The 20,510-nt window shown below is 35.7% G+C and overlaps 1 protein-coding gene across 2 annotated transcripts in view; it reads right to left on the bottom strand.

The window, feature by feature from the left end:
- Positions 1 to 6,745: 6,745 nt before the first annotated feature.
- METTL14 (methyltransferase 14, N6-adenosine-methyltransferase non-catalytic subunit) overlaps positions 6,746 to 20,510 on the bottom strand; it is a 32,354-nt gene continuing 18,589 nt past the window's right edge. For both annotated transcript variants that reach the window (XM_082838474.1, XM_082838475.1), the window contains 4 exons: positions 18,623 to 18,715; positions 15,776 to 15,892; positions 14,443 to 14,653; positions 6,746 to 9,060 (listed from right to left, as the gene is read on the bottom strand). In XM_082838474.1, coding sequence (XP_082694600.1) covers positions 8,756 to 9,060; positions 14,443 to 14,653; positions 15,776 to 15,892; positions 18,623 to 18,715 — 726 coding nt within the window. In that variant the 3' untranslated portion in view covers positions 6,746 to 8,755. The remainder of the gene's footprint in view (positions 9,061 to 14,442; positions 14,654 to 15,775; positions 15,893 to 18,622; positions 18,716 to 20,510) is intronic.

Below are 20,510 nucleotides of genomic sequence, written 5' to 3' on the forward strand. Positions count from 1 at the left end.
TTAGTTCCTATATGTGTTTTACATCATTGACTTTGATTTCAATTTTTTAGAAGTATTTTTGGAAAAAACCTACCTTATCTGATTTCACTGTTTATTAGCACCTCCAGTTAGAGGCAAGAACTGTAGCACATACTTAAACTGATCATTTTGACATTTTGCCTAATTCTAGAAAAAGGGCTTACTGTAAATGAACATCTAGATTAAATGAGGTAGTATTTTCTCTGTGCACTGTAGCTAGTAATGTTTATATTTGAGTAATTGACTGGGGACCCTGAGAGCAGAAGCAATGTGACTTTTTCAGAAATGGAGTCTTCGATGGGCTCAATTTGCTGGATTAATGTTCTAACATTCTGGTGAGTCCCAAATTTATAGCTTCAAAACTGATGGCAGATACTTGAGACCCAAGTTGGACAATTCAATCCCTATCACTAAACATCAAAGACAGGATAATGCTAAAAGTCCTACATGGACTCCAAGATTCAGGATTGTTCTAAGAAAGGCCTTTCTTATAAGCAAAGTCTTATGTTTTTAATAGCTCACACAAATATGAAACACTTTGAGATCAAGGACTACTATTCAGAATGAATCCCAACTGGGCCATCATTTTGTCAAGTTAATAAAAATTACATTAAATTGGTAAATCTGGAACTATACTTCAAAGACCAAATCTTATGTTCTCAAATTCAGGATGAAAATAGTACCTGTTTTAAAATAAGCTGCTGTAACTAATCAGAACATTGTAATTTATCAATTAAGATGGGTAGGAAGTATTTTAAGAGACATGAAAAAGAATCATTCCTAGTAACAGCCATGACACAAGACTCTCAGCTATCAACAGCACACTCAAACTCACAAGCATCCTACCATTACGACTCCGTCAACTTAAAATGAAACTGTGGCATAATGCTTACTGGGTTTTCGAATAAGAGAGACATGTATTGACAGTTTAAGTTTCTACATTTATGATCTAGGCACTCATAGGTGGCTCTTCTACTTACCAAAGTAGCAGCAGTATACTGCTGGTACAGTACTGATCCACTCCAACTCTGGATATGTGACCTGGCTGCCAAGCCAGACTTGATCCCCTGCTCACCAGCTTGACACCTCTTGCACTGTGCTGTCTCATTCCACACTTTGATTGACATCTCTACAATTCCTTGGTCTAATCTGGTGCAGCAGTATTTGGGTATGATATTCCCCACCACGAACTCTACCCTATCTGACATCATCAACCTGCTCCCCTTTTCTATTCTACACAGTGAGGAAAAGTCAAAAAGTACTTTGGGCCTCCTAATCTCCATCCTCTGAAAGGAGACAGGTAACAGGGAAAACTGTTGCCAAGGAAAATAAACATCAACATTTAGCTTAAAATACCTAGAACTGTAATTATGTATAATACTAGGAATGCTGATCTTAAAATTTTTAAACTAAAAAAGTTTAGGGTTATTACAGAGTTACCGGTTTCAATCCTCCATAAGGAATTAGTAAATAAAGCAACTAAAAATCATTTTTGGTGATCCCTAGATGATTCTGTGACATATAAAAATGATCAATATAAATAGATGACCAAAAGTCAGAAGAGGTCAGAGTAACTGAGTTTTCATTGGAAACCGTTCCTCAATGAATGCAGATCTATTGTAAAACTGATATCCCAACCTTTACTGAAAGTGAAGGGTAGCAAAACTAGTAGGTCAATTCCATCCCATTATAAAAATGATCATTACGTTGTCAAAGAGAAATTCTAGGCCTTACTTTTTTTTTCCTGACACCTACACTTTTCTTATTTACTCTATTCTAAATATGGTGGGCTGTGGCTCCTTTTAACTTTCAATCTACAAAAAAGCCATTCCTAACTCTCTGTAAGATGACATTATGATACAGATCTCACAGATGACTAGAGCAGCTAAGTACCAGAAATGCTGCGTCTCTTGGCTAGGCCCAGGGCATGGACCAGACTACAGTCCTGTTTAAAGAACAGAGTCACTCCCTAGCTGATATTTCTAAGGACCTACACTGGGCAACTGGAGCATCTCTCTTTTTTTTTTTTTTTTTATACAGCAGGTTCTTATTAGTCATCAATTTTATACACATCAGTGTATACATGTCAATCCCAATCTCCAATTTATCACACCACCACCACCACCACCACTCCCGCCTTCTCCCCCTTGGTATCCATACGTTTGTTCTCTACATCTGTCTCTCAATTTCTGTCCTGAAAACCAGTTCATCTGTACCATTTTTCTAGATTCCACATATGTGCGTTAATATATGATATTTGTTTTTCTCTGACTTACTTCACTCCGTATGACAGTCTCTAGATCCATCCACGTCTCAACAAATGACCCAATTTCGTTCCTTTTTCCATTGCATATATGTACCACATCTTCTTTATCCATTCATCTGTCGGTGGGCATTTAAGTTGCTTCCATGACCTGGCTATTGTAAATAGTGCTGCAATGAACATTGGGGTGCACGTGTTTGAATTGTGGTTTTCTCTGGGTATATGCCCAGTAGTGGGATTGCTGGATTGTATGGAAATTCTATTTTTAGTTTTTTAAGGAACATCCATACTGTTCTCCATAGTGGCTACATCAGTTTACATTCCCACCAACAGTGCAAGAGGGTTCCCTTTTCTCCACACCCTCTCCAGCATTTGTTGTTTGTAGATTTTCTGATGATGCCCATTCTAACTGGTATGGGATGATACCTCATTGTAGTTTTTGTTTGCATTTCTCTAGTAATTAGTGATGTTGTGCAGCTTCTCATGTGCTTCTTGGCCATCTGTATGACTTCTTTGGAGAAATGTCTATTTAGGTCTTCTGCCCATTTTTGGTTTGGGTTGTTTGTTTTTGTAATATTGAGCTGCATGAGCTGTTTATATATTTTGGAGATTAATCCTTTGTCCGTTGATTCGTTTGCAAATATTTTCTCCCATTCTGAGGGTTGTCTTTTCGTCTTGTTTAGGGTTTCCTTTGCTGTGCAAAAGCTTTTAAGCTTCATTAGGTCCCATTTGTTTACTGTTGTTTCTATTTCCATTTCTCTCAGAGGTGGGTCAAAAAAGATCTTGCTGTGATTTATGTCAAAGAGTGTTCTTCCTACGTTTTCCTCTAAGGGTTTTATAGTGTCGTCTTACATTTAGGTCTCAAATTCATTTTGAGTTTATTTTTGTGTATGGTGTTAGGGAGTGTTCTAATTTCATTCTTTTACATGTAGCTGTCCAGTTTTCCCAGCACCACTTATTGAAGAGGCTGTCTTTTCTCCATTGTAAATCCTTGCCTCCTTTGTCATAGATAAGTTGACCATAGGTGCATGGGTTTACCTCTGGGCTTTCTATCTTGTACCATTGATCTATGTTTCTGTTTTTGTGTCAGTACCATATTGTCTTCATTACTGTAGCTTTGCAGTATAGTCTGAAGTAAGGGAGTCTGATTCCTCCAGCTCCATTGTTTGCCCTCAAGACTGCTTTGGCTATTCGGGGTCTTTTGTGTCTCCACACAAATTTTAAGATTTTTTGTTCTAGTTCTGTAAAAAATGACATTGGTAATTTGATACAGATTGCATTGAATCTGTAGATTGCTTTGGGTAGTATAGTCATTTTCACAATATTGATTCTTCCAATCCAAGAACATGGTATATCTCTCCATCTGTTCATATCAGCTTTAATTTCTTTCATCAGTGTCTTATAGTTTTCTGCATACAGGTTTTTGTCTCCCTAGGTAGGTTTATTCCTAGGTATTTTATTCTTTTTGTTGCAATGGTAAATGGGAGTGTTTCCTTAATTTCACTTTCAGATAATTCATCATTAGTGTATAGGAATGCAAGAGGTTTCTGTGCATTAATTTTGTATCCTGCTACTTTACCAAATTCATTGATTAGCTCTAGTAGTTTTCTGGTGGCATCTTTAGGATTCTCTATGTATAGTATCATGTCATCTGCAAACAGTGAGTTTTACTTCTTCTTTTCCAATTTGTATTCCTTTTCTTTTTCTTCTCTGATTGCCGTGGCTAGGACTTCCAAAACTACGTTGAATAATAGCGGTGAGAGTGGACATTCTTGTCTTGTTCCTGATCTTAGAGGAAATGCTTTCAGTTTTTCACCATTGAGAATGATGTTTGCTGTGTGTTTGTCATATACGGCCTTTTTCATTTCTAATTTTATTGATTTGAATCCTCTCCCTCTTTTTCTTGGTGAGTCTGGCTAATGGTGTATCAATTTTGTTTATCTTGTCCAAGGACCGGCTTTTAGTTTTATTGATCTTTGCTGTTGTTTTCTTTGTTTCTATTTCATTTATTTCTGCTCTGATCTTTATGATTTCTTTCCTTCTGCTAACTTTGGGCTTTGTTTTTCTTTCTCTAGTTCCTTTAGGTGTAAGGTTAGATTATTTGAGATTTTTCTTGTTTCTTGAGGTAGGCTTGTATAGCTATAAACTTCCCTTAGAACTGCTTTTGCTGCATCCCATAGGTTTTGGATCATCGTGTTTTCAGTGTCATTTGTCTCTAGATATTTTTTGATTTCCTCTTTGATTTCTTCAGTGATCTCTTGGTTATTTAGTAACGTATTGTTTAGCCTCCATGTGTTTTTTTAACGTTCTTTCCCCTGTAATTCATTTCTAATCTCATAGCGTTGTGGTCAGAAAAGATGCTTGATATGATTTCAATTTTCTTAAATTTACTGAGGCTTGATTTGTGACCCAAGATGTGATCTATCCTGGAGAATATTCCGTGCGCACTTGAGAAGAAAGTGTAATCTGCTGTTTTTGGATGGAATGTCCTACAAATATCAATTAAATCTATCTGGTCTATTGTGTCATTTAAAGCTTGTGTTTCCTTATTTATTTTCATTTTGGATGATCTGTCCATTGGTGTAAGTGAGGTGTTAAAGTCCCCCACTATTATTGTGTTACTGTCAATTTCCTCTTTTACAGCTGTTAGCAGTTGCCATATGTATTGAGGTGATCCTATGTTGGGTGCATATATAATTGTTGTATCTTCTTCTTGGATTGATCCCTTGATCTTTATGTAGTGTCTTTCCTTGTCTCTTGTAACCTTCTTTAAAGTCTATTTTATCTGATATGAGTACTGCTACTCCAGCTTTCTTTTGATTTCCATGGAGTATCTTTTTCCATCCCCTCACTTTCAGTCTGTATGTGTCCCTAGGTCTGAAGTGGGTCTCTTGTAGACAGCAAATATATGGGTCTTGTTTTTGTATCCATTCAGCAAGCCTGTGTCGTTTGGTTGGAGCATTTAATCCATTCACGTTTAAGGTAATTATCAATATGTATGTTCCTATGACCATTTACTTGTTTTGGGTTTTTTCAGGTCCTTTTCTTCTCTTGTGTTTCCCACTTAGAGAAGTTCCTTTAGCATTTGTTGTAGAGCTGGTTTGGTGGTGCTGAATTCTCTTAGCTTTTGCTTGTCTGCAAAGCTTTTGATTTCTCCATCGAATCTGAATGAGATCCTTGCCAAGTAGAGTAATCATGGTTGTAGGTTCTTCCCCTTCATCACTTTTATATCATGCCACTCCCTTCTGGCTTGTAAAGTTTCTGCTGAGAAATCAGCTGTTAACCTTATGGGAGTTCCCTTGTATGTTATTTGTTGTTTTTCCCTTGCTGCTTTCAATAATTTTTCTTTGTCTTTAATTTTTGCCAGTTTGATTACTATATGTCTCAGCGTGTTTCTCCTGTATGGGACTTGCTGCACTTCCTGGACTTGGGTGGCTATTTCCTTTCGCATGTTAGGGAAGTTTTCGACTATAGTCTCTTCAAATATTTTCTCGGGTCCTTTCTCTCTCTTCTCCTTCTGGGACCCCAGTAATGCAAACATTGTTGCATTTAATGTTGTCCCAGAGGTCTCTTAGGCTGTCTTCATTTCTTTTCATTCTTTTTTCTTTATTCTGTTCTGCAGCAGTGAATTCCAGCACTCTGTCTTCCAGGTCACTTAACCATTATTCTGCCTCAGTTATTCTGCTATTGATTCCTTCTGGTGTAGTTTTCATTTCAGTTACTGTATTGTCCATCTGTTTGTTCTTTAATTCTTCTAGGTCTTTGTTAAACAGTTCTTGCATCTTCTCCATCTTTGCCTCCATTGTTTTTCCGAGGTCCTGGATCATCTTCACTGTCATTATTCTGAATTCTTTTTCTGGAAGGTTGCATATCTCTACTTCATTTAGTTATTTTTCTGAGGTTTTATCTTGTTCCTTCATCTGGTACATAGCCCTCTGCCCTTTCACCTTGTCTATCTTTCTGTGAATGTGGTTTTTGTTCCACAGGCTGCAGGACTGCAGTTCTTGCTTCTGCTGTCCTCTGGTGTTGAGGCTATCTAAGAGGCTTGTGCAGGTTTACTGATGGGAGGGACTGGTGGTGGGTAGAGCTGGGTGTTGCTCTGGTGGGCAGAGCTCAGTAGAACTTTAATCCACTTGTCTGCTGACAGGTGGGGCTGGGTTCCCTCCCTGTTGGTTGTTTGGCCTGAGGTGACCCAACACTGGATCCTGCCCAGCTCTTTGGTGGGGCTAATGGTGGACTCTGGGAGGGCTCACACCAAGGACTACTTCCCAGAACTTCTGCTGCCAGTGTCCTTGTCCCCACGGTGAAAGAGAGCCACCCCCCACCTCTGCAGGAGACCCTCCAACACTAGCAGGTAGGTCTGGTTCATTCTCCCCTGGGTTCACTGCTCCTTCCCCTGTGTCCCAATGCACACACTACTTTGTGTGTGCCCTCCAAGAGTGAAGTCTGTTTCCCCAAGTCCTGTCGAAGTCCTGCAATCAAATCCCACTAGCCTTCAAAGCCTCCAAATTCTCTAGGAATTCCTCCTCCCATTGCCAGACCCCCAGGTTGGGAAGCCTGACATGGGGCTCAGAACCTTCACTCCAGTGGGTGGACTTCTGTGGTATAACTGTTCTCCAGTCTGTGAGTCACCCACCCAGCAGTTATGGGATTTGATTTTGCTGTGATTGCGCCCCTCCTACCGTCTCACTGTGGCTTCTCCTTTGTCTTTGGATGTGGAATATCTTTTTTGGTGAGTTCCAGTGTCTTCCTGTCGATGACTGTCCAGCAGCTAGTTGTGATTCTGGTGTTCTCACAAGAGGGAGTGAAAGCACATCCTTCTTCTCTGCCATCTTGGTTCAGTCTCAAGACCAGCATCTCTGTCTTCTTCATTCCCAGGTCAACTGTGAGAAGTACAGTTCTATCTCTAGGTAAGTTTTAATCACTAAAGTTGAAAATATAGCATCATTTCAGTAAAAATTCTAACCAACAGTTCCACATCATATCTACATCAAGAAAAGCGTTAGTCAAATGCTATCTGTACTAGAAAGCACTAACATGCTGAACAAGTTAAATTCATCAGGCTTTTAAGGATCTCAAACCTATTTCTGTAATTCAGTCCCTATCTTCAAACTGAGTCTTTAGTGGATATAACAAAACCTCGTTTTATGAGCCAATGAAAAGCACAGAACAGCTACTCACAGACCAAGAGAATAGTCTCATCTTAGGTCAGTCCTTTTTCATTTGGTAACAATGACAATTCCACTCACAGAAAAGAGACTCCCAAATTTCAAAGGTTTAAAGTTTCATTAGAAAAATCATACACAAAATAAAAAATAGATTTATCAAGAACAATAATGGCATTATTTCATTCAGCAAATTCATTTAAAACATGGATTACAGTACAGAAAGAGAAATGACAACAGAAAGTCTCATATAACTAACTGATCTGGGAAACCAGTCCCTTAAAAGGCAACTGCAGTTCCATTTTCCAAGCTCTCTTCTTAAGTTGAGGGTCTTCTGTAATTGGGTTTTACATTAAGTTTTCTCCATAACAAGTTTAAAGATGCATGTCACTTCCTCATCACCACGTACTTTATTCCCCAAAATGTTTAAACCAAGTACCTGATAAACAGGTGTCTCTGTTGCATCCAATTCTTTTATTTTGTTAAGGAATATGAAACTGCTTTGAAAGTCAATCCAAGATCAAGTCCATACCAAAGTTCTAGCACTTGGATATTTGTCCTTGTTTTTTTGGAAGTATTATTAACAGTCATCAATAGCTGCACAACTGAGATTATAATGAGTTTTTTTTTTCTCTTTGTAAAGTCTGCCTACTAGGTTCTACCTCTTCCCTTCCGACCCCTGGGAGCTCCACCTCCCCAATCAGATTTAGATTTGGGAGGACGTGATTTTGTTCTAAGTCTCTCAATTTCTTCTATGGTCAAATTATATGAGTTTAAAATTTTTCATAAAGAAAAAAAAAAAGAAGTCTCTTTTTATTGTTTCAACAAGAAAATATTAAAAGCCTAAGAGAAGTTTACCATCTGTCCCAACTCCATTCCATCAAGGCTGTCAAACAGTTTCCCTTTTGCTGTGACAGCAGTGGCAGGATGCCCATTATCAACTACTGTCAGCACTAGTATGATACTCCAGATTGGGTCTTCTTCACTGCTCACTTTATTTCTAAAAAGCAAAAGCCTTTGTAATTAGTTGAAATCTATCAGAATAAATTCTGTCTCTGAAAGTGAAAGTATTTGTGTTGTTCCATTCTGTTCGGTTACATGCACATGACAAAAGACAGGATGACTCATTTATTCTGGACAAAACCAGACAGTGACAACTGCAAGGGAGTTTGCCTAAAATATTCCTGCAGCTTGGAGAAACTAAAGCAAAGTGCAAGTTGGAACAGAGTTCTAAACAACGTCTCCCAGTTGAAATTCATACTATCAGAAAGAAGGTGAAGGGGCATTAATAGGATCACTGTCCTAAAAACTATCGAGGTGGAAAGCCACCTCTGTGTGCTCCTCCACGGCCTCCCCTGAAACCACCTCTTTCTCCTCGGAAGTTAGATCGATTTCTTTCTCGCCCGCGGCCAGCAGAAGTCCCACCTCTTCCTCCTCCTCTGGGAGCTCCACCTCCCCGATCAGATTTAGATTTGGGAGGAGGTGATTTTGGTCGAAGTCTCTCAATTTCTTCTGTACATCCAGTCAAGTAGGAATTCGGGGTACTGAAGTAGGATGCATACGTTTCTGCATTGTAGTTGCTATTTGTAAGAGTTGGTCCAACTGTAAGCCAGCCTGAAATGGAGGGAAAAGTGATTATCCTTTCTTTTTCTTTTTTCCAATTCTCTCTTATTGATCCTCTAGGAGCTATTTCAAATCTCCAATGCATTCTTTTTCTCACTGTTGTGGCCTCACCCATTGCAGAGTACAGGCTCCGGACGCGCAGGCTCAGCGGCCATGGCTCACGGGCCCAGCCGCTCCGCAGCATGTGGGATCTTCCCAGACTGGGGCACAAACCCATGTCCCCTGCATCGGCAGGCGGACTCTCAACCACTGCGCCACCAGGGAAGCCCCTTCAATGCATTCTTAAAGGTGTCCCAATCACTCACCCAATATTGATATTTTTTACAGAACACATGGCATTTAATCATGGTTATAAAGATTTCATATGTATATATCCTGTTTTTCCTCTTAGACTGTAACTTTTATAATATAACTTCTTCATTGTCTCCATCCACATTTCACATTCTGTGAGAACAGCACTTAGAAAAAAATATTACACACTATACTGAGTTTGGGCTTAGTGAAAATTTAATAAATTTTATATCACCTTCCTACTTGTAGAAAGGATACAACAGTTTTCTGATTAACATCCTGAAACTAACTTTTGCCTCTACTCTTCCCAACCACAAGAAGCCTGTGCACCGCAACTAGACAAAGCCCACATGCAGCAATGAAGACCCAACACAGCCAAAAATAAATAAATTAATTAATTAAATTAAAAAGAATCAGGTTCTTCATAGGTTCACACTATTTCTGCCCTATCATTGTGAAGATTATTTCTTAGAATATTAGGTCCATTATAAAATGCTATAAAATGAAAATATTTTACTAGGATCATATTCTAAAATATAGCAGCCATTTTTTACAAAATTTTGTTCAGCATTTAAAAAAATCGTCAGTATCTAACAGTACACAGATAACTAAGATCTGTAATATACGAAGAAAAAATGACAGATAAATCAGATTGTGCCTTTTATGTCTCATCTAGTGGATACCACCCTGATAAGTAGAGAAGTACCTAATCAGATGAAAGAGTACATTGCACACCTATGTGGTCTCACTGACAACTGAATTTATGAGACTTTTACTTGCTCCCTTCTGGTTTGTTTTTTGGCATGTATGTTGTGTTGTGGAACACAACACACAAGCAAGAGGAAAGAAAGGAGAAAATTTAAAGATTTAATAAAAATAGTTCATATTGCCTCTTTCATGCTATACTGCCCCTTACATAAATAAGACATGTAAATCTTTACAGAGTAAACTGCAAGGGACTCCGCCTCCCACCCACAAATTCTTCATTGCAATAGCATTTTATTACAACTTCTAAAGGAATTACTAAGACCCAAGTTAGTTTAAATTAGCCTGGCTTCAGCATACACGACACATATACCAACTTTTAAACCTTTTAAAGCAATAGTAGAGTACTCCTATGGTATATGTGATATATACCTCTGACTACCTCCTTGAGGAAGAAGTGCATTTGAGGATTCAACCCAAATAAATTAAGGCCCCTTGAACAGACTTCCCTCGATTGCTCCTACTATTATTTACATGGTTAACCTCCAACTACCTACAATTTCCCCAAGCAGATATTCCTTCTTAATTTTGTTTTACTAAAGCTAATACTAAAATAATTTTTGCGGCACTTCCCTGGTGGCGCAGTGGTTAAGATTCCGCACTCCCAATGCAGGGGGCCTGGGTTTGATCCCTAGTCAGGGAACTAGATCCCACATGCACGCCACAACTAAGAGTTCACATGCCACAACTAAGGAGCCCACAAGCCACAACTAAGGAGCCCACCTGCCACAACTAAAGAGCTGGCGAGCCACAACAAAGGAACCCACCTGCCACAACTAAGACCCAACGCAACCAAATAAAGAAACAAATAGAATAGAATAAAATAATTTTTGCATGGGCAAAGAATGGGCAAAGATAAAGAACTGGATAGTAGTTCGAAGCAAAAAATAAAATTTGTACCTCTAAGACTTTGTTCAACTGGTAGAGATACAGATAGAAGTATATTGTATATGAAAGATATAATGTATAATCTAAAGTGGATAAAGTGGCCACAGCTAAATGGATGGAGAAAACCCGCATTATATTATAGTTTTGAAATATTATAGTTATAAATAAAAATTGGCATTAAGCAAAATTTCTATTTTAGTTGCTGTTTATGCTTATACCTATAATATACGTAACAATTATTCTCTCTACTCCTTAAGTTCTTCTACTCATGTTTAAAAAAACCCACTAATTAAAATAATGCTATACGGCCATTAAAAGCATTGTAACTAATTATTTAAAATGTAGAAATATATTTGACATAATATTGAGAAAATACAAAATGATGACTACAGTTATATAAAAATTTGTATGCACAAGAGAAGTGGAAAATATTATGTAAAAAAAAATGAAAATAATTCTTGGAAGTAGTGAGGTTGAATCTCTTTCCCTCTTCAAAATTTTCTTTAATGTTGTTACACTGATTTTCAATTATTAAAAGATATCCATCTGTTTGATGTTGCTATTACTCTTCAAATAGTTTTGCTTTTTCTTTAAAGTTTTCTACTTCCTTTAAACAGCAGTTGCCACTGGAGATTGTTCCCAGATTCAGGAGCTGTTTTTGGGTAGAACAGGTCAATGATGGAAGAGAAAAATCTGTTCCTTATTTCCTCAAACACTAGAGCCATAATCTTGATATTCAATATATATGGACATCTACACTTTCTGAAAAACACACCACTCCAGTTGAGTATCTAGTGATGTTACTTTCTTTTAAGCCAGTGAAGAGGAAACATTTGCTTGCCACAAGCTCTGCTGCCAAAATATTTTACTTTGATAACAGAGTAAAATCATCCACAAAATTTCCAAACAAGATTTCATGTATATGTTCAATGGAAGTCTAAACAACTCAAAGTTCATTCTATAGCTGTATATATACTATGTATGTAGTGACTTATGCATGAACTGTATATGTGTATTGTGAAAAACTGGTTTAAAAAGATTAAATTTAAACCACAGCATTCCCACCCTTTAAAAATCAATATAACATTTTAATTTAGAATAATTCAAGGATGCATGCTGCAATTTCCGAGATAAACACTGAAGGAACAATAAAAGAATATCTAAACAAGCTAATTAAAAAAAGAAAAATTGAATAATACAAGAATACTTAATCCAAAAGAAACAAGAGAAAAGGGAACACAGAACAGGTGGTACCAATGTAAAGCAAACAGTTAGATGGTAATTTATGCCCCAATATATCAGGAATTACATTAAATATAAACTGACTAAACAATTCAATTAAAAGATAAAGATAAAATGGATGAAAACTATGTGTTTGCTCACAAGAGATACACCTTAAATGTAAGGATATGGAAGATCGAAAGTAGAAGGCTGGAAATAACATGCCAAGCAAACACAAACCAAAAGGAAGCTGAAATAGCTATAATAATGTCAGATGAAGTAGAATTTAAAGTTGAGAAACACTGGATAAAGAAGGACATTTCATAATACTAAGAGGGTCAATCTACTAGGAAGGCATAAAAATTTTTACCTTTTAGATACACCTAATAACAGAATCTCAGATATAAACTAACAACTAAACAAAACCACAAACCCATAATCCTAATAGATTTTAACATACCTTTCTCATAGAATAAGTAGTTTTAAAAAAAATCAGTAAAGACATGGCTGATATAAACAGCAACAACAAATACTACAACCAATCAAAAAAAAACATATTGTTACATTCTTTTCAATCAGACTTAGAATATTTATCTAAATTGGGTCAAAAGCAAATCATAACAAATTACAAACAAGTGAAATCTTATGGTATATGTTATTTGACAGTATTAATCCAAAAAGCAATGACAAAATGATAACTTAAGCAACACAATACTGAATAACCTGCCAGCAGCAAAAATTTACTTTTAAATATAGGAAACATTTTCTCTAAAGCCAAGCCCCAGAGTAAACATTTCACATGCAAAATATTTCTTTGTAAAGAGAATGTAGTTTTTTACTTTCCTCTTTATCATTTTGCACAATTTTATGAAACTTAAGGCCATCAGTTTCTACAACTGAAATACTTTTAAGATACTGTGTTCACCAACGCACACTCACAAAGAAATAGCTGACAGGGCTGAGGAGTGGGTAGAGGAGTGATGGATTACGTCATACATACAGAAGGCAACTTTAAGGATTACTTTTTTTTTAGAATGAACATCAGAGTTTCTTCTAAATTCTTAGGTACTTTTAAGGCCAATTATTCCACTGTAACTTCTTCAATTTTTACTTTTTATAAAATGTAGACTGTTTAAGACAAATAAGATCCTGGCTCATTTCAGCTTTTTTTTTTTTTTTCCCTTCAGCTTTAAACAGCATTTCTAGCATGGTAAGGCCAAACAGGTTGATTTTATATATTGTGACTGAAGCGATGCAATGTTCTTAAAAGCTACTTCTATATTTTCTGAGAAGAAACAGATGCACTATTATTTCAACAATACTTTGTAAACAAAAGCTGTGCCCTCTATAAAAGAAAATCCTAGTCCATAAGATTATTATTTTCTATTCATTTTTTTTTCAAAATAGTAAATTCACATTATACCGATTTAGTAAAGTGTTAAAATTTTGATGAAACAACATCATGATACATTTAAGGAAAGAAGCCAGGTACTTTAGTTTCTAATAAAGCCAAGATCTGTATTTCACAAAGGTATGGTTATTTTCTGCAGGATCATTTTATTAGCAGACATTTAGTCCTGTCCAAAAAGTCAGTAAGACATTTGGTTCATGCCAAAAGATACTTGAAATTTAGTCCTATCCAAAACATCCATGAGCAAATTTGGTCCATGCCAAATGGTTTTGGACAGTGCCATATATCAAGGACATTTTGGTGTGGACCAAATATCTTACAGACGTTTTGGACAGGACCAAATGTCCTTTATGCATTTCTTCACTCAACACAATATTTACTCAATAACCTGAATGTTGGGTAGAGAGAATAAGACAATCTCCGATTTCTATGAGACTGCATACTAAAGAGACTGACTATAAACATATGCCCAAATGAATCTATAATTCAGATAACGATAAGTGCTATGAAGAAAAAGAAAATAGATTAAAGGGAAAGACAGCAGTGGGAGGAAGGGAGTGGAGTGGCAAGTTGGCTAATTTAGACAGGGTTGTGAGAAAAGATCCATCAGGTATTTGAATGATAGGAGAAAAGTCCATGGAAGAGTACTGAGACAAGACTGAGCTTAGCATATATGAAGTATAGCAAGAAGAAGAATCAAATATATAAGAATTTTATTTTACATAACACTGTGTGTTCTTTCTTAACATCTATATCCCAAGGAACTATCAAAGTTTTTTTTCCTCCTGAGGTCTTACCTGGTCGAATTGTACTATCTCTTCCAAATAAATGAAGGCGTCTTCTACCAAGACAAAAATGTTCAATTATATGAAAAATTTCTACAGGCTTTTCTATATTGCCAATTTCAGGTTCTTCTGTGATAATCAAGTCAATGTCAACATTAGCATGAATGAAGTCCCCGTCTGTGCTACGCTTAACAGTTCCTTTGATCCCCATAAGGCAGTGTTCCTAAATAATAATAAGAGCAGAACAATTAATCTCTTTTCATCAACAGTCATATTTCACAACATTTTACATTTCTGACGTTCCTCAATTCCAAAACAATCCTCATTTCTCTGAATCTTTGGGATATAGGTCTCTGGGCAAAAACACAAAAGGAAAAACCTGGATCTCTGGATCTGAGAAGACTGCCAGGGAAGCTAGACATTAGAGTATTAAACTTGGGGCCATGACATTTTAGAATTGAGTCAACAACCGTAGAATCTTTTCCTCTGCAACCCTTGATAATAAACTTCTCTTCAGCAGTTATGGGCATGGCACTTGACCTTGGAATCTTAAAATGATGTTATACTGGGCTTCACATGATCCAAGATCAAAACTATATATAAGGTATAAGCCTTTTCATATGAAGAGGACTTCAAGCATGGATACAGACTTATAAATACTCAACATAAGTAAATGTGAAAATCAAATGATTTCCTTTTTTGTTGTTTGTTTTTTGACCTCTATTTAATCTGGATGACAGAGTATAGTTTAAATAAATTTAATCTCACTTGACTCCATGAACCAATAATAGCAAGGATGGCTTAGATTCCCTTCAAACAGAATTTCTAGTCCAAGAAAGACTTTAAAAAGACCCTCCACCAGAGTCTCCCTGAAGAGTGAAAGACTGGAGGACAAACTGTTAAACCCTGATAACTAGCTGGGCAGTCCTCTGAAGCAGAGGTTCTCAGTGGTTCTTGTTCAGGTTCTTATGTAGAAAAAAGAAAGGAAGGGGAAAGAAATATTCATCTAAGCTGGCCAGCTATGAGTCTTGCTGCCATTTCTTTTTTCTCAGCATAGAGAAAGGAAAAAAAGCTCGGGGTCAGAAGTACTAAAAGCCCATATCTGACTTAGAATTACAGCAGTTTAGGATATACCGGAATACCTTCTTCAGCTCAGTATAGGTTGATCTGAGTGAATAAAGTATTTTTAAATTAACTTGGACGTATTACTTTAATGCTCAATGCCACTTGTACAAGTCAAAGAGAAGGATCTTTCCACCAAAATTAATTAAACAGTATACAGTCATTTGGAAAAGCTTGAGAGAAAATAATGAAAATAAAGAAAACAAAACAGTAAAGGCAATACCTTTGTTCTCTGGAAGACAGCCTTTGGATCTAAAGTCTTAGTCTTCCCAGGATTGTTTTTATTGGTTTTAATCCAACAAATATCTTCACATCTTCTGTAACCCCACTTGCGTAAACACTAGAAATGAAAGAATTTTTTTAAAAATCCTTAGCTAAAAGAAATAAACAATACTTAAAATAACCAACCAGCATTAAAAACTTCCTAGAGGTTTGAGACATTAAATTCCAAGGTGTCACAGTAATTTTGTCTTTGTGCAGAAATAGAAAAAAAGAAATACTAGTCTTTAAATATACAGCCATTATACAGAATACATATACCTTCTGAATATTAATATACAGTTGATATCAAAACATAGAAAGGATTACATAATACTCTGATTCTTTAATACTACCTTCTACTGTCATCAATAGAAAGTTTTAAATCGTAAGAAAACTCAGTCCCTCTTTAATCAGAAAATAATTCAAAGATAATTTTGAATAAATGGGCCACACTCTTCAAAATGTTAAGGTCATGAAAGATAAGAAAAACTAAGAAAGTCTTCCAGATAAAAGAAGATTGAAGAGACATGAAAACTGATGACACTAAGTGATCCTAAGACCAGAAAAAAATTATTTATACTGTATAGATGTTATAAGTGGGACAACTGCAAAAACTGTCTTATTGAGAATAGTATCAAAACAGTGTTAATTTTATGATGCTAATAATTGTACTATTATTATATAAGAAAATGACCTTATCTTTCAGAAATACAACTGAAGCACTTAGGGGGAAAGGGACATTATGTCTAGAATTTACTCTGAAATGGGGGAGGGAAAAATGGAAAGAATGAAAAAGAGTAAAAGAGAGAGTGAGGGGGAGAGGAGAATAAAAAAGTAAATGTGAACATTTGAGTTTCTGGGTGAATGGTAAATGCGGATTGTTGCATAATTTTTAGAACTTTTCTGTAAGACTGAAGTTATTTTGAAATAAAATGTCTTAAAAATCAGGAAAAAAAAAAAAAGAGAGAATTTTGTTCCTTCCACCTCAACTTTCTATCCTCTGACAAAGCTAAAAACTGTTGAAAATGTTCTAACTGATAACTTCTTTCCAAATGGGAGTCTTATGTTATTTTTATGATTTAATACTAATCTCAAAAATTCAAAGACTTAAAATTGTTATTATATTTCTTTACTGAGTAAAACTTTACTTTCATCTTTATGTAATCTAGACAATAGAGAGATTTGAACCTTAGTGTCCTAGAATATGTTATATATGAACATATAACAAATACTAGCTAAGTGAGTACTCAGAGTGGCATTTTGAGGCCCACAATATGTAGGTGTTGGCTAGCTGCTGGGAAAAAAAACATGAATAAGATATAGTCCTTACCCCTAGTTGATTAAGAGCAAAGTAGGGAGAAATAAGTAAATTGTGCAGTACAATATTGTTGGTACTATGATCAAGTACAAATAAAGATGTAGTGGAACACAAAATATACACACTTTTCAGGAATGCTCTTATTGTATAAACTGAGATACACCACAAAATGAAACTTAGATTTTTAATTTAAAATCTCAAAAATCAAGATCAGTATCTGTTCCTGTTGCCAAGTATTTGTTTCGCACTGCATTAAATATCACAAGGGCCTAAATCCCAACATTTCCTAATCAACTTAGCACAACTCATGAGTATTTATCATGCTGAATTATTTTTGTAATCATTTGGAGCCAAAAGCTGCTTTCACCAGTATGATAAATTGCTGCATAAACAAATAAGATAAAACCTCCTAATCAATTTCAACCTAATTTGGGGGGGGTGGGAGAAAAGTCCAAAGCCAGACATTAGAGCTAAAAAAGGTAAATACCAATATACCTATAAAAACATACAGTATGTCTCTATTTTCTTAGATTTTCTATAGCATCTTAGGTAGGTGCCAGCAATAAAATAGATACCCTATATACAGTTATAGTCTTGCCATGGATTTAACAAATGACAGAAGCAATGATGTTATCCAACAGTCTCAAACTTGCTATTTATACAAAGAATACACAAGCAATTGCAGAATTTCAGGATTTGAGAACCAATTCATCTCAATATAATCCTACTTAAATTCTTTATCTGTCAAATGGACACCTCCTAAAATTACCAGGATTTAAATGAGATCATAGGCAGTAGATCAAGTAATATTTCCTAAAAATGGAAAGTATTATCCAATAACAAGTGAGGTAACTGAAACACACAGAGTAAATATCTCTTTACCCAAAGTTTCACTGTTGGACATCAGAATTGAGACCAGAACTAGCCACAATGCTTCCATCATAAAAAAGCTTTATTATTTTGTTTCCATTTAGAAATCCAAAATACTCCAATCAAAAAACCAAAAAAAGTTCTGAAAAACAATAAATATAAGGTACTTAAATTGAGACGTTATAACTTCTTTCTCACTCTCATGAATTTATTCAAACTATGTGCTCCAGATGCTGTGTTATTTTTCCAATTTGATTTGGCTTTCATTTGGAATTCAGGAGTTAATGCTAGCCAGAAGAATACTTTTTAGCTACTAATAATGAACAGTAAATGACACTAAGCAGCTTGCTTTTGAGCTGCAATTCAGTTTCAAATCTCTGAACTGTTCTCTTCCTGCAGTTGTAATAAATCATATTTTGATTTATTCACCCCTAATGCTAGTTAACTAAGGAATACTGCCTTTTGCACATTCTTTTTTAAACATTTTTTTCTTCTGAATATTTTAATACTGTTCAAGAAACAAAGGAGAAAATAACATTAATCTTCAAACTTTTTATGCAACATACTGTGTTATTTTTTTCTTACAAATTTAAAAAACCACTTAAAAAAACACCATCTTACCACTCTTCCAAGGTCCAATCCCTCCCCAGAACCACACCAGAGAAAAATAAATGATCGAGGTGCTGCAATCTCATCAATTTCTAACTTCATGATCTGTAAGAAACCAAACCAATATTGCATAGAAGCATTGTTTCCCATTCATCCTAAATCCAAAAGAACAACCATTGAGATTTATCAGGACTTACAGTAAATGTGTTCTTTAAATGTACTAATTTTCATTAGGAAATACAATGGAAAATAAATTTTATTCTTAAAACTTGTTCTTCTGGTTTTTTATTCCCTATTAAGACAACACAGATGCACACATGCACATACATACACTTGATTTTCTATGGAAAGAGTTTACAGGAAACCATATTTATAGAATTACAGAATTTTATAAGTTATGGCTTGAGAGCAACCTGTTACCATTTACAGAAAAACTGAAAAGGGATTAAATTACGCCAAAGATAGGGGCAAAATTAAAACATAACCACAAATGTTTGGGGGAGGACTTGGTTTCCAGTTCTAAATAAAATAAATCAATATACACATTTCAGTATAATGACTAAGTCCGAAATGTCACAAACAATAGACTATAATTGTTTGCTTTGTATTTGTTAAGTGTGTCAATTTTAAAAAAAAGTTCTGCAATAATTAAATCTCTAAATTGGGGAAATACCATATACTTGTATAAATGACTATAAAAGCAACCATTTTACATGGTATTCCTTTTCTTTTAGCTTCCTGTCACAGTTAAGAAGTTCCAGAGACAACGGTTCAAGCAAATATTTATTAGTTTCACGTATTAAGAAAACCTTAACTTCTACCTGAGTGGATCATAACCACATCATCTATAATTTATCTAGGTAAAAATACATTATTTGACAGTGATAATGGAAAAAAAATTACAATAGGCATAAACCTATTCAGTTTTATACTTCCGACTTTAAGTCTTGATATATCTCATCTAATATTCTCATAGGAATATGAATTAAAATAAATATGTAATACGCACACACACATAATATTCCTACAAACGTCTATACATGGTATGGCTAAAGATAAGTGATGGCACACATCAGTGAAGAACATTAAGCAAATTACTCTCTTGACATTACAATTATAAATACTAAATGTTGGTATTTTAAGAAAGTGCTTATATTCTTTTTGTTTTTGTTTTTTGTTTTTGGGGTACGCGGGCCTCTCACTGTTGTGGCCTCTCCCTGTTGTGGCCTCTCCCGTTGCGGAGCACAGGCTCCAGACGCGCAGGCTCAGCGGCCATGGCTCACGGGCCCAGCCGCTCCGCGGCATGTGGGATCTTACCAGACCAAGGCACAAACCCATGTCCCCTGCATCGGCAAGCGGACTCTCAACCACTGTGCCACCAGGGAAGCCTGAAAATGCTTATATTCTTAAACAAAACACACTGGCCTCTACTGACTCTCTAATGTGAAAAAGAATACCTGTGAAACCCGAATGCTTTTCTTATTTATACTTTATTTATATTAGCTACTGGCACTTTCTTTAAGGTATTATCACATAAACGTTAAGAGCTTAGGGCTCTGGGGCCAGACAAAACTTTTCAATATACATATAAAATGGAATTCCTTTATTTCAAAAACTCTGTTAGTTTATCATATATAATTGAAGCTCCTGTACCTTCACTGACCAAACCTTAGAGATTCGCTAGAGAAAATAAAGTTCAACCTAACCACTAATCATAGACATAATAAAATTAATTTTTCAATTTTCTTTTGACTAAATTGACCAAGATTGTTTTACATTATTAATCAATTTTGATGAGGATATGGTGAAATAGATATTTCTTAAACACTACTAGAAGGAATGTAAATTTGTGCAACCTATCTGGAGAAATTCTCAGCAATATCAAGAGCATTACATCTTT

Source organism: Leucopleurus acutus (genome assembly GCF_964270905.1).
Source record: "Leucopleurus acutus genome assembly, chromosome: 4".
Taxonomy (NCBI): domain Eukaryota; kingdom Metazoa; phylum Chordata; class Mammalia; order Artiodactyla; family Delphinidae; genus Leucopleurus; species Leucopleurus acutus.